General features: G+C 42.6%; 1 protein-coding gene across 1 annotated transcript in view; it reads right to left on the bottom strand.

The window, feature by feature from the left end:
• PTPN1 (protein tyrosine phosphatase non-receptor type 1) overlaps window positions 1-14,796 on the bottom strand; it is a 65,395-nt gene extending 50,599 nt beyond the window's left edge. Inside the window, exon 1 of the mRNA XM_065892346.1 lies at window positions 14,600-14,796. Within this exon, the coding sequence (XP_065748418.1) occupies window positions 14,600-14,662 (63 nt within the window). The 5' untranslated portion in view covers window positions 14,663-14,796. The remainder of the gene's footprint in view (window positions 1-14,599) is intronic.
• Window positions 14,797-15,610: the final 814 nt, after the last annotated feature.

Genomic DNA, 15,610 nt, shown 5'->3' with positions numbered 1-15,610 from the left:
AAAGAAGAAGATGGGCAGAAAGGGATATTGGAGAGGCAGCATTTCGAGGGACTGACCGGCCGCATAAGAAGGGAAGGGAGGACTGACGCTGGAAAGGAGCAGCTGGAAATCTGGCTGTAGGAGTAAACCCAGAGGAGGGAAGTAACTGAGTGAGGGAGTGTGGAAGCACAGGAGGCTGTGATTGGAGAGTGAAAGGTCTGAGTCTAATGAGATGGCAAAGACAGAAAACATCCCAAGGGCCAGGGCGTGCCCTATGGGAAGGAGAAGGCAAAAGGAGAGGGACATGAAATTTCCAGGGGAGGAGGTGAGCATGGTGGATGGACTGCCCAAGGGAACACTGACGTGGCCCAGGGGCGACAGCAGCTGTGGAAAAGAGGACACGTTGTGAGCCAGGTAAGTTAAAGGGAGAGGGAGGGATGCAGAGGGGCCCACTTAAAATATGACCAGCATAATACAGGCAAGTAATTAAACAATTCCCCCAAAGGCAATTTATTGACTGGGAATGCCTGCTGGAATCCTCTCTAAGATTCATACTCCCACCCCCAACACACGCACATCTACACCTCCCCTCCAATCCTAAGACAAAGCATAATCAGTGAACCAGGGTCTTATCCAGAGTTTGGACTTCTATTAAGGATCTATTTTTATAATGCTTTCTTATTCACTTCCAACTTAAAAATGGTTGCTTCCCCCCTGCAATATTCTGTCCATTTAATAGCTATGTTTAGGGGCTTCCCTGGTGGCGCAGTGGTTAAGAATCCGCCTGCTAGTGCAGGGGACATGGGTTCGAGCCCTGGTCTGGGAAGATCCCACATGCCGCGGAGCAACTAAGCCTGTGCCCCATGACTACTGAGCCTGCGTGCCACGACTACTGAAGCCCACGCACCTAGAGCCCGTGCTCTGCAAAAAGAGAAGCCACCACAATAAGAAGCCTGTGCACCGCAACCAAGAGTAGCCCCCGCTCGCTGCAACTACAGAAAGCCCGCACTCAGCAACGAAGACCCAACGCAGCCAAAAATAAATTTTAAAAAAAAAGCTATGTTTAGTGACTCTGTTGAGATGCCTGTGAACTATTGTTTTTCTGCTCCATACATCTATTTCTGCTATGGATGTTCTATAGTATCCATTCAGTGACATGTAAATGACTCCAAAATAAAACCGGAAGGAGGAAAAACAAGAACAGAAGCCACATTGAAACATCCTCCTTCACCAGTGAAGGAAAGATAGTCAAAGCTTCTTTTACTCTACTTTGTCCTCCATTGATAAGAAAAACTCTTCCATTTTCAAATCTGTAATGACTAGTAATCAACAATTATTCTTTAAAACATCGAATCCAGTACTACTTCCACACATTATCTTCAAAGCCAGAATCAGAAAAAGGAAAAAAGAAAAGATGTTACACAACCTTAATGGTTTGCAGATATCCAAGTCTGACTGCTCCGACACAGCAAGGAATGAGTTTAGTAAGTATGTGAACGGAAAACAGGCAGCAATCAGCAACTCATTCAGAATTACTCAAGATGATAATTTTTGTGTTTAAATCACAAAGTCTCAGAATATGTAATCATATCCAAAAATGTTAAAATGCCTAAAAATTAAAGCCTATCAGTTAGTCATTTAAAACTAGGATAAATTATCAGTAAACTTAAGTTATTTTACAAGGTACTTGACTTCAAAGACTCACTCGAACAAAGCCATCTATGTATAGAGAACTGCTAATGAACAGACCACATAATGGGATAAGCCAGCTAACACCATTAAAGATATCTTTTAAAATTCACAATGAATAAATGAGACCTTTCTTCTTACAGTGTCATCTGCAAATCAGGGGGATAGCCACGTATTTTCCATTTGTACTTACTGAGTCAGGCTTATGCTTAAAGACTCTTTATAAAAAACATTTTGTGTCATAAAAGATAATTCTGCTTTTTGTACCGACTGAAGAGTATCTGCATAAATACCTGGATAAGAAAAATAAAACTATTTATATAAAAGCTATCACTTCATTGCAATCAATACTGTACTACCTGCCTACTAAGTGTAACGCACTGTCCGTTAACACCGTTAACGCACAGACGATAACACAAACATCATCCTGCCAGAGAAGACACCTACACAGGTGACCACTACACGGCGGCAACATGAGGTCAATGACATGTTGTAGCCTTCACTAAGTCACCCTATTAGAAGGATTCTGAGGCCATTATCACAGTCAAGGTGAGAAGTAATGGCAAGGGAGAGAGGAAAAAAATATATATTAAGAGAAAGAGAGACAATGCATATGAATCGTGGAGGGGCAAGGGGTGGATGGGAGGCGGAGGGTTAAGAACAAAGAGGAAGAAAGTTAAATATGCTCCCATGCTTTCAAGCTTAGGTAATTTAACACTTAACATGAACAGAGAAGGGCAAGGAGGCCTGAACCCAGATTAGGGGACTAGAGAACATAAGGGGCTCACTCCTGCCTGCCCTTGGAATCTCCACTTAGATATTACTTTTATAGACTATCTTTACCTGACAGGTCTTCTGCTTGCTTTTCCTTCTCCCAAATGCCTCTTCCTCAGTGTCCACAAGTACCCAGGCCTACGCCTATGAGAGCTCTCATCACTCTGAACTGGGACTGTCTCTACCCAGCCCCTTTGCTGGCTGCACTGTTAAGCTTCTTAACAGCAAGGACAAACTGTGTCTTTCTTGCTCACCACTTACCCTCACTGCCTACCAGAGCCCCGGCCCTAGCTCATGAACTTGAATGAGTGAACGGACTCTGCCTGAAAGGAGCTTACCACTGCAGTACAGAAGAGGAAATAAAGGGGAGATGAAAAGCTTCATGGAGAAATTGATCTCCAGTTATTGATTTTAATTTCATATATACAAAAAAGTATTAAATGGCCAATGCCATCATGTCACACAATTCAGGAGTGCTAAAACACTGAGTTGGTTTTGTCCTCCTGGGATTCAGCTTTAGGAGGGGAAAAGGTACAAAACTCAGAACAAGGATCCTGATTGTTTTATAATGGTAAAGAATCTTCCCTATCTATTGCTTGTTCTAATTTGTCATATATAATACACCTCTATGGAAAAAGAGATGTTCAAGAGGGATCAAAGGAATAGCATCTACAATATAACACGTACTTCTGTCGCTAAACAGGGACAGAGACCTTTCACACATATTCTTTGTAACATATATACATATATATATATATATTCCCCCCAATCATGGCTATCATTTATTTCATCCCTTGATAGAGAGGATAAGGTAGAGAAGCCATCTAATCATGAATTGAGACACATGACAAATGGTATCATTCCTAACCAGGTCACAAAGCAAGTCATTAAAAACACTACTTCTTAGATTTTTCAGTGCAAACTTATTTGAGCAAGTCATTCTTCTTGTCAAGTCCCATATTGACCACCCAATTTAATTTCCAAGTTGATCATCAAAAATAGTTCGTGGAAATAATTGAACATGGGACAAAAATACAGTCACACTCAGTTGCTCGAGGTGGAAAAAAATGGTGGCAGCTTCCAACTTCCTCAAAATAGCAGAAAGGGGATAAGGATGACAAGGGAAGGGGGAAGGGCAGGAAGGAAAGAAGCACGTGGCTAATGATTTTATCCCGGACTTTAATGTCAAGGGCACTCCCTCCTCAGGCATTTTCACACTAGCCACCAATATCTCCAGCTAGTCTTCCCTTGCTTTGATTTTATCTAATGATAGTACACCAACTACTTACAAGCCTAAACGTCTTTTTAAAATCACCTTAATTCTAATGCTAATAAACAATTCCAAGAAAAAAACCCAGTTTGGAGTAGAGGCTACAAACTCAAGTGCGTCCAATGGCTGGGAAGATCATATAAGCGAGAACAGGGGGACCCGCTGGGGAGAAGAATACACACGTGCCCCTCAGATCAGCAGACCACTGCCACGGTGGGCTCAGGCTGTGTGATCTTCAGATTTTTCAAGAGAAGCCAGAAATCCAGATTTGTATGTGATTTCTCCTGATTTATCAATAATGACAAAAGTTTAAACTCCTCTTTTTTTTTAAAGCACTGTGTGGACCAAGCAAAATATAACTGGGTGGCCAACTTGTGACATCTAGGTAAGAGGTCAGAAATATGGGCAAGGGTCAAAATCTACAAACTCTCTCTTCCTATGTGCTAATCAACCAGGAAGCGAAGAGCAATTCCTTGTCCCTGCAGTTGTGTATCAGTGTGAGCATGGCCACAGTGCCGTTGTAAAGCTGGGTCCAGGACATGGGAGACCTCAGGCAAAGAACATCGAGGCTCTGACACCTAATTATCCTCCCAAAACATTTCCTGCTATTAAAGACCAATTTATGGTGTGTAATAAATGGTACTGCATGTAAAGCACTTTGCGCAGTGCCTGGGGCACATAACAGAATTCAATGAAAGTTAGCTGTTATTGGGTTTTATTATGAATGAGGGTAGAACATGGATCAGACTGTGCCTTTCTCCCTTGAATGGAAGATTTTAGTCCAATTACAAAACCCAATAATCCTCTTTAGACATGAGAAGAATTTCAAAGGAAACTGCATTCATCAATGTGGCATTCAGTCATTTTATAAAATAATGGATTTATGCCCACACAGGGTGTTTTGTTCTTTTTAAGGACATAATGGATTTTTAAAGTTTTGATTTGAGTTAATATGAAAATTTAAAGTTCTGTCTCACTTTTAGATAAGGGGGATCATGGAACATATATGGCTACCAAATCTAGCATGAGTGGGACGTGAAGCCCCCATTTTTCCAGCAAAGTTGCCCCAGTCTCCTGGCTCCCCGTGTGACCACGTAGGTGTAGGATGTTAGGTTCCAGTCATGCTGTAAGGCTATCTGGTCTAATCACCATATTTTACAGATGCTGAATGTTAACTCCTTCAAGGTCCCACAACAGTCGAAGGCAGACCCAGAACCCAAACCCTGTCCTCTTCTTCCATCACCTCCCAAGTCCCTGGGGGGGATGTATGTTCGGGGGAGTTGGTTAAGGGTGGGTAGCAGGGCAGCCTGGGACTAAAGCTTTGAGACAAAGACCCAGCCTTTATGAGTAAAAGGCTCTATCAACTAAGGGGACAGGGTGGGGAAGGTTTCCTATATACAGCCAATCAAAGCCTTGCTTCAGTACATCTCAGGGTCAGTCAGACTCTTAAAAATCCTCTATCAACCATACCCTTTTAGCCACTGGCTTATAGCAAGAGTTCCAAGCCTTTATGAAAGAATCTAATTTACTTGCTGGAAAAGTAGAGACATCACTAAGCAAAGGAATCAATGATTTTTAAAAGAATGTTACTATGTTTCAAAGTGTCCAACTACCAAAGTACTGAGAAAATATTTTTTTGAAATATAGCCAAGTGTAGAATATAAACTGAGTCCTACATTCAAAATTTGTCTTTCTAGAAAGCAAATGTCAAAGGATATAAAGCAAGCTGTGAACAAGAGACTAAAATTAGCTCAAACCACAAATAACCTAACATACTTATCACTTCCTTATGATCAACCTACAAAAATCAAACATTAAAATCATTTACAAAACTAAAGGTGTGATGCCAATTTAATCCTTTAACTTCAGCTGTATCCTTTCTTCCTTCTGGCATGTAAACATTACCAAAGAATGACATTTTATTAATCTGAAGGCAAGTACAAGGGAAACCATTAGAGCTAAGTTTTGCCCTGTAAATAAAATAGCATGTACCATGCAGTTCTTAAGTGGTTAGAATGGTAACCACCTCCTCAAACTGAGGATAGGAAATTTCAGATGATGGACCACACCCATCTCCGAATGCACTTCTCACAGAGAGCTAGGGACATACCAGACTCCTACTTCAGACCAAAGCTTGCCTCCATCTCCTCAAGCCGTTTATTTCCTACTTCCAAAAGCAACATCTTCCAATGAACAAAGGCTGTTGGGAAACACAAAAGTTTTTGTCATAAAGTAGTGGAACGTGTTGCAAAAGGAAGCTTAGTTGACAAATGTGGGTTCATGCAAAAATAAAAAGGTACTAGTTTGTTAAACTTCAACTACTTTTACCATGATTCTCTCTGCATGATGACTACATTTTTGATAAGTTTTCTGGGGAAAGTTCAAGCTCAAAAAGGATGGAAACGAGTGGTTAAGAAACGATGAGTATAAAACCTACCAACTGCTACTGTGCACTCTTCAATACTAAGATTCTAAAAAGCATTCTTATCAGTAAGTAGAAAAACAAGGGACAGCAGCAGACCTGGGTACTATGACAAGAACAAATGAAATAAAATACTGCTAATGACACTAATATTCCTGGGATATATTAAGAAAAACTGTTAGTGGGACATGAAGGAATATTTAAATACACTTAGAAATGGTACCATGATAGGTACATAAAGGACCCATTAAAACGCAGCACATCATGGGGATGTGGATTCTCAAGGATGGTTCATGGGAGATGTGGACCAGCTAACCCTCAATCACGGCCATATCACCCGGTGTACTGGGGACTGCTCCAGAAATGTGGCTTTGTGCCTGTCAACCTGATGTGGCTTAATGCAACTTCCTGATATTGCACCACTCTGCTTCACCCCCTCACCCCACCTCCGAGGATGATCCAAAAGACCCTGGCAACTGGGAGGTGGTATCCAGGTGGTGGAGAACAATAATGACAATGCTCTTAACTCTAAGATGCTGTCAAAATAACATTTTGAATCAGGGTAAAAATAAAGCAAAACAACAACAAAAAACACAAAACAAAGTATCCTCCCTCTGAAAGACCCCTGAATATCTTCTTAGAGGCCTCTTTTCTCTGTGCAAAAGTGAGCCACACAAATATTTATGACCCAGTTAGGCATACTTTGCCTTTATCATTGTAGAAGCAAACCCAGCCCTGACTATTTAAATAGTGAAGCAATACAAAATCTAAAAGATAAATATAACAGTGACAAATGTTTAAGCACCGAGGGAATTTAAAGCTAATTTACCGTATTATGCTAAATGCAGCTTGCCTATTTGTTCTCTTGAGTGAAGTTATATTCAGAAGTGATTTCATGCGCAGACATTTTTAAGTAACCCCCTGTTCTTCGGAGAATTCCAACTACTTGGAGTAATTACTTGATGTTCACCTTCCTGTAAGCAATTCACAATACTGTTTAATTCTCTGAGTAATCAGTACTCATCAGAATAAAAACTAGCTAAGCTGTTCCCTGGAACTTAGCGTGGCATTTTTTAAATGAGATTCTTCAAAACGAAGAGATGCACCAGTAACAAAGCCATTAGGTAAGAAAAAAAAAAGTCGGGGGAAAAATGTTTCATAACAGTAACGGAGATAAGGGAGTTTTCCTTCTCTAATCACTAACTAATAAATTTTAAAAACACAGTTTTGGAAACCTAGTTTTGCTATGCTCATCTTATCTTTGCAAGTGGTGTCGCTTGCCCACAAAAGCCACAAACACAGCCAAGGCTTTTCCTTCTTCATCTGTAGAAGAAAACGTGCCTCAATCAGTCTTTGGGAAGAAAGAAGCCTAGGACACAAGTCCACTCGCGCCCAAAGGTTTGCTTCAACAAGCAGTTAACCCTCAATAAGAACTCAGAATTTCCTGGCACACTACTAGATTAAGAGTAGTAGGGAATATGTATATTTTCCAGAGAAAAATATGGACCTTAAGTGTCCCTTTGCTAAGAAGCCACGTTTATTTTGTGATTCCATGCTGTAGAACTTCTTAAGCACCAATTCTATCTAATTACCACGGGGTATCTGTAAAACTTTACAAACAGCGTTGGTAGAATCATAAGCATTCAAAACTGCAAACTGAATCAGGTCACAAATTAAAAAAAAACAACAACAAAAAACTGAAAATCATTTATCAGTAGTTATTTTTGTCTGCAGTGTGACTTGTACTACATTCCGAGGATCAACTGATTTGGGGGGGCTTGACTTTTCTTTGGCTATTTATTTCGGGGGAAAAAAATCTTCCATGGGAAATGGTCTTGTTCCTAGCTTTCAGATATTCAAAATTTACAAAACTGTCAGTAAGACCCTTGTGATATGAGGAAGGAGAGGGCAGCAGCTAGGAAATTATGAAGCCCACTTCTACAAAGTGAAGCATTATTTCTAAAATGCTGGAGCCTTAGGTACTTTCTTCTCAAACACGGCAGCTGTGTATACTATCATGCTCTTCAAATGAAGTTTAGACCAGATGTTGGTTTCTTTCTAAAATTACAACATAAAGGGCAGCTACTCTTTGTGTACCTAGCTGGGGTTGAATCTTTCGTAAATTCTCGAGAATCAGTTCCTCTATCTTTACAGGAAAAACCACCCAATTGCTACTCAGAGAAAAACTGCAAGCATAACTCATATGTCAGTGCCACTTGTTTTCCCACATTACTAAACCAAATGAGCCCAACTTATTAAAAATGTTCAATACCTCTTGGGAAAAAAAAGATTCAATTCTTTTGAATCTTCAACTATAGTCACAAAACTCTTACACATTTTTGAGCCTAACTGTACCCACCGACACCCACGCACCTTACAAAATTGAGTAACCACAGCAGTGGTTACAAGGATTACTTCAGGAACATCAAACTCTCTTTGTGAGCACATTAAAGACTTTCATTACTTGAGGAGAATTTGGTGATCAGTTAGCCAAGGACCATTTTTACACAGGAAGGGACTGAAGCCCAAAGAAAGGAAGGGACCCATTCAGCCTAGTTAGTGTTAGAGCTAACTAGAGAAAAAGCAAAAGATTAAGCTACTCTCTTGGCCAGAAGAGTGATCTGATCAAAGGCCAAAAATGTTTGCCTTTACCATTTATACTCTGAAAAGAAATCACAGGTTTTATAAGGGTTGTTACTTTATGGAGAACCATACTTTTTTTTTTTTTTTTTTTTTGCGGTACGCGGGCCTCTCACTGTTGTGGCCTCTCCCGTTGCGGAGCACAGGCTACGGACGTGTAGGCTCAGCAACCATGGCTCACGGGCCCAGCCACTCCGTGGCATGTGGGACCTTCCCAGACCAGGGCACGAACCCGTGTCCCCTGCATCAGCAGGCGGACTCTCAACCACTGCGCCACCAGGGAAGCCTGAGAACCATACTTTTAAGCCCAGAGTCAAAATATATTTTACAAACCAGCTACATACAAAGCCCTTCTAGAAGGCATGTGAGAACAAGTTGAGAGTGATGAGAACAGAGTAATTGAATAATTCTTAGAGAGACAGATATATCACCTCCAAGTTTCCTATTAAGTTCGCCTCAGGCCAAGTACAAATTTGTTGTTAAATTTAAAGTTCCTGTGAAATAAGCTGGGTTTCCTACTGGGTAAGCATCCAAGCTTCTCTTCCAAGCCACCACAGCAGGCAACACCAAACTGCCTCATCAAGCCGTGGCTCAAACTGTACTGGTTTTCTCTGAGAGTGGCCTCTGCTATTAGTACTAATGCAGGCTAATCTCTTTGTGTCTACCATTCCTCCTCCCCCAGAATGGGAGCTGGGAACTGTGACTTGTCTTTCTATTGTCAGGGCCTGGGGCAAAGTGCTGACCATCAATTCAACCCCAACATTTCTTAGGCACTTTGTGCCCGGTGCAGAGGACACCAAGATGAATGAGAAAGATGGAAGAGGTGACTTCCATAGTTTGGACCCTACAGTAGATGGACTCGGATACAAAGGAACAGCTCCCATGAGAGCAGGGCTTTAAAAGAGATAGGTACGAAGGTGTATGTAAGCACACAAGTGAGAGAGCCAAAATCTAGTGCAAGGGGGCACACATTTGAGATGGGAGGCGCAAGCCAGAATGAGTGGGAAAGGCAGCCTAAACAAAGTGTTGAGCCAAAGTACAGAGGAATGAAAGAGAAGGATGAGTCTGGGGAACACTGCACCTTCTAGTGTGGCCAGAATAAAAGGTACACAGGAGGGGATGGCTGGAACCTGGCTGCCATGCCAAGGAGCTTGGACCTTACACATAAATGAAAGCATAGAAGTAAACAGAGGAGTGACAGACCCAGGTCTGTTTTTAACCAATTACGCTAGTGATAATGTGAAGAATATACACAGTGGGGCAGGGGGGAGATGTGGAGAGATTGTTGAGGGACCTTATTAATATGTTTCTGGTTTCACCAATTTCTGTAATGTGAAGCCAGAAATGACAGCAGTATTATAAGCAAAATTTGAGAACCTAGACCACTGGGATGGTAGGAAGGACATCATAGTGACCAATCAATGAGATGCGGTGGAGGGAATCAAGAACCATTCCAAAGTCCCCAGCACTCCTGGATATTCAAAACATGCACCAAATGACTGGTACCAAACTACACTGTCTTGGACACAATGACCCTGCTGGACTTCCCCTTTTCCTAAACATGGGCAGTACAAAGAAACATGCCCAGACTATTTGTAGTCAGTATTAGTTGGTTACCATGAACAAATTAACATAAACACTGTAGGGAGGGACGCCAGCTTGTGCAAAATACACATGAGCTCAGGCTGGCTTATGAAAAAGTACCTGCAATTAAAAGTACAGCATAAGACAAAAACTGTCAAAAGGATTCTGCCATCTAAAAGATCAGAAAAGAGACAACTCAAAAAAAAGAGAAAAGGGAAAAAAGAAAAGGCACAGTTATTTCAGTAGTTAAGAGTCTGACAAAACCCCTACAGGAAATTTTAAAATTTATTTCTATCATGAAATTCAGTATACATTCAATTACACTACTCAATATCAGGCATTTTAAAAATAGGTTTGGGGGAGCTATTCGTGCTAAAATGCAAAATGCAGGGACTTCCCTGGCAGTCCAGCTGTTAAGACTCCATGCTTCCAATGCAGGGGGCATGGGTTCAATCCCTGGTAGGGGAACTAAGATCCCACATGCAGCACAGCACAGCCCAAAAAAAAAAAAAAAAGCAAAATGCACTGGAGGGGCCTTGGAGCCCAATGGTAGATAACTGGCAACCAAAAATCATTTGCATTACCATTATCCCCCAGCTGACTCTTCAGAACCATCTGATATAGTTTATGATGTACTTCCAAAAGAACCAAAGTATTCCTATAAATATGCCAGTGATGTCAAACAAATAATGATAGCAAAAAGTTCTTCCCTCCACTATTTCTACTTGTGCCCCCAGTTAATCTGAGTCCAGACAATTACAAACGTCTTTGCACCATTTCCAAAGTGGTGATCAGACACCTAAATTTAGTTCACTCAAACCAGGGCTACACAAGAACATTTAGATCTAATGGGTCACTCAAGATGACTAGAGCTTCCCATCCCTCTCCATGTCACTTCCGTTTGTCTTTCTTTTTTTTAAGTGAAGTGAGTCATAGTGTATAGATCTTTCTCCTCTGCACAAAACACAGTTTTTCTCTGAAGAGAATGGTATTTATATAAAAATTACTGGGAAATTTTAATATTCATCTTGGACTGTAATAAAATAAGCTGTATACAGCAGTAAGGAATTTTAGTGAATTATTGTTATAACATGATTTTAACCTAGTCAGGCATTAGATCGTATTTCATAATGAAAGCAGCTATAAAAACAAATGTCAATTGGAAGAGTGGCCCGTATTACAAAGCCTGCCTCTTACATAGAATAAATCTTGCCTTGAAGTCACAAGCTATTGTTGCAATCTCCCCAACTGAAACAATCAAATCATTCATACTGAAAATTAGTGAACAGTGTCAGAGAATCAAAGAATTAGAGATGAGAGAAATGGCGAAACACCTGACCCAAACCTTAAACTACAAATGGAGGGTAGTTTTTCCTATTTTCATTCATTCAAGCCCTCTCTTCTCTCATTCTAGCTCCAAAAACCAATCTCTTTGCCCTATCTATGTTCTCTCTTCTCTTTTGGGCACTCCAGGCTTGCTAAGTATTACTTCCACTTTTCAAACCAGACATACAATCATTTAAATGATAGAGAACAATTTTTTAAAGCCATCTACACATGCTATCAAAGCTGACTTTTTATAGACCTAAATGCGTATTAGTATCTATGCTATCTATTAGCATTAACAACTATATAAAAACAGTTATGCTCACTTTATCAAATTGAGCTAGGAGAGAATCTTCGCCTGAAACATTTGTTTTCTAAGCCACCTCATTCCTCGGCATTCAAAAGTCTACTTCATCTTTTGTTCTTTTCCCAATTGTTTCCAAGTTTTTACATCTTTTTGTTCTAGTTAGAAGTTAGTATAGTGAGAAATAACTGCACTGCTTTGTTTACAAAATGTTAAGCAAAAATTACGTATTATTTTAAAAATCACAATAGACTAAGCAAGCCCAAAATGACTCTGTATAAGGCTGCCTTCATTGTGACGGGCTACAAAACATTAATTTTTTTAACTTCCATTTTCTACCCACCATAAACACATTTCTTTGAATTCCTGAAAAATAATGGTTTTTGTAAATTGACACACACTTTGGAAAATCTGCCAGTTTAGACTCAAGGTCATTTGAACTCTACATTTTTTTTTAAATGCCAGAATTTGCCACTTTTAACATCAAGAAGGAAAATAGCGTCTGATTCAGATTTTGTAAACGAAAAATATCTGTACTGCAGAGGTGAGAAAGCCCATAGCGGATAATTCTCTAAGATAAAAGAAACCACCTCTAGAAATGTGGCAATCGATTAAGGATCTAGAGAAATCTCAACATACAGCGATCTCGGCCAACTCCTGGGGTTCCAAGGTGGTAGACAAACACAAGAACAATGAGGGAAATTAACTGAAGACCATGCTGCATGCTAGTGACTTGCTTAACATAGTTTTAACAGTGCTTGGGTGAAAGGTCTCCCACTCCTCCCTAAAAGTGTAAGTAATCAAATTCAAACAAGGACTTTTTATAATATGAATTTGCTGTTGCCAACTGAGTCAGCTTCAATATAAAAGACTCTCCCCAGTACCTCCTGGAGGCCACCCCTACTTGGGATGGGGTATATCATTATCAACTCCAACACTTCAGACCAAGAATTTTTTCATTTAAGACCACGTTAGACTCCACTGTATTCAATCTGATGCAGAAAATTTGTCTACACATTCTCAAAGTCACTAGTGGAATTCATTCAATTAACTCAGAGAGACTAGACACGGAATACAAATTTTATATACTGATCGATCGTACTTACACAGATTAGAGTGGTTATAAACATTAGTCTATCAGAAGCTAATATACATATTTCAGTGCAAGTAAAAAGAATCCTGTCAAATAAGCTTGATGAAAATCCACATGAAACCAAGCCTGCCAAAAAAAGGCTTTTGTTAGTCAAGCATATCAAAGAACTGCTTAAAGCTTTTTTTCTTTTTAAGTGGAGCTCAAAATAGATTTTAATACTACCAGCTGATGGATCTCACAATTTGCCTTTTGAGCCTATAAGCCAAAAACAGCCTTCTCCCTTTACACAAGTAACAACATCTCTCTATTCTGTATGTTGTTTATTTAAAATACCGAGTGTGGTTTTGGTTAATCCTCACAACCCCCGCGATGACATTTAATCGGGAGCACATATATTCTTCAGAGGATTTAGCTCTTGTGAAAGCAGACCTCTTCATCTTTTTAATCTGATGATGTAGAGATACGTGAGAAACTCTACCTTCCGAACTTTTTATTTATGAATCACCATAACCCACAAGGAGATGAGGACCGGGAAGACACCATCATCTCAACCATGACCAAAGGATAAGATGCTCACCGAGGGAAAGATGCTATTTTAGAGGAAGTAAAAACGTCAACCTCCCCTGTTGCCTGCCTGACACGGGGTAATATTCTGGCCCCAGTGGAGTGGGTACTCCAGACCTCCTGGCTGGAAAGCTCTTTTCAGCCTGCTACTCTCAGGGCTTAGCTCACAGAGCAAGTATCTCTTCCTCTGACAGATCTTCCCTGATCCCCTTCTCTGAGGCAGGCCATCTTCCCTGAAATCACTCTCTACCCCGTTATGTTTTGTTTTCTTCATAGCACTTGTCCCCATCTGAAATTGTCTGCTTATGTGTTGCACTGCCCTATTCCACTCTAAGCTCACGGGGGATAGCATCTTGCCTGTCTTGTTCAGCAAACACTACCTCCAGCGCCTCAGCAGCGCCTAGCACGGAAGAGGCACGTCAACTCAGATCCATTAAATGAATGAACAGGAAGGGGGAAGGGACTGTCATCCTTGGGACTCGACGCACAGAGACCAGGAGAAAGGAAATGTAAAGGAGGGAGGGGGGAGTAACCCTTTCCCCCGGGGAGACAAAGGAAGACAGCCTGAGGTGGTCCAGTCTAGAAAGGAAGTAGTGGGGGTGTTCTATCCACCCCAGGGGACAAAGAGTGGACAGGCAGGGGGGCGGGGTCGGGGTGCGAGGCTTCGCGCTGAAAGCAGAGACTGGCGGCTTCCAGGCTTGAGAGGTCACCCGGGCTGGAGGATATGAGGTAGGTGGGGGATCAAAGGGGACTGCGAGGCCGGGGAGAGACGGAGGCCCACCCGGGGGACAAAGAGAGAGGCGGCTGGCTTCTGCCGCCGTCGGATCGAATCCTCACGGAGCAGGGCCCAGGCGGAGGGCGGGACCCAGAGGGAGAGCGGGACCTGGGGGTCTGAGGGGAAGGTTCGCTAGGCCTAAGCGAAGGGCCTGCCGCGCTCTGGGGGCGCTCCCGCACCTGGTAAATGGCCGCCCAGCTCCCAGCCTTGTCGATCTGCTCGAACTCCTTTTCCATCTCCATGGCGGGCCAGGGGGGCTGCTGCGCCTCCTCCTCGGCCCACTGTGCCGTCTGCCGCTCTAGGCCGCGTCGCGCTCTCCGCACTTGGTCCCGCTGCAAGCCGCGACTCTCGCCGCTACCGCCGCCCTAGCCGCCGCTGCTTCTTCATGTCAACCCGGCAGCCGGAAGTACGCACCGCGCTGCCGCGGGCTCCGCCCCTCAAGCGGAAGGACCAATCAGCGCTCAGGAATGTCGGCTAGCAGTTCCGCGGGGCGGAGCCGGGGGAGGTGCTGGGGGAAGACATCTTGCAGCGTGCCCTCCCTCCTGCCCTCCCATCCCGGTCTACGGGCTTGGGCGTGGCGCGCGCCCGTTGCCTAGGCGACCCCGGGAGCCCCGCCTACGGCGCGTGGGTTTGCCCGGCTGCCACCGATCTTGAATTCAAGCATCGACGCGGTCCGTTGAATCACAGAGAGACCTTGAAGCAGTCATGCATCTTTCTTGCAGCGCCAGGGCCCAGGCCTCAGTGCTCCCAGGGGGGCGGGGGGGGATTACATGCTCCCCTTCCAGGCTCCGGCCTCTGGCCAGATAAATGTCCGCCCTTTTTTCGTGAAACTTAGAGCTTCATAATTTACCAGGCTGCTGGGGAAGGCCCACTACTCTCTGCATGTACTTTGCATTTGGAGTCTCCTATCCTGGGCACTGCAGAAATGAATGGATTGGGGTCTTGGAATGATTTTTAATATTTCCCCAAATAGCAAGGAAGTCCTGCTCAGAATGGACTCAGTGGAGCACAAATTCCGTGGTGCATTAGTGTTGAATAGTGGCAGATTTCTGGGCCCACTTCCAAAGGATTTGGATACAGGAATCTGTATTTTTTACCAGCAACCCCAGCTAATTCTATACCCGTGGTCCTTGAAGCACACATGAGAAGGGCTGGTCAGGTGGTTTTCCTGCAGGTTGTACTTTAAGCCA

This window comes from Phocoena phocoena, chromosome 15, assembly GCF_963924675.1.
Source record: "Phocoena phocoena chromosome 15, mPhoPho1.1, whole genome shotgun sequence".
Classification (NCBI taxonomy): Eukaryota; Metazoa; Chordata; class Mammalia; order Artiodactyla; family Phocoenidae; genus Phocoena; species Phocoena phocoena.
The sequence above is the reverse complement of the archived record's forward strand: the minus strand, read 5'-3'. Positions and strand labels throughout refer to the sequence as shown.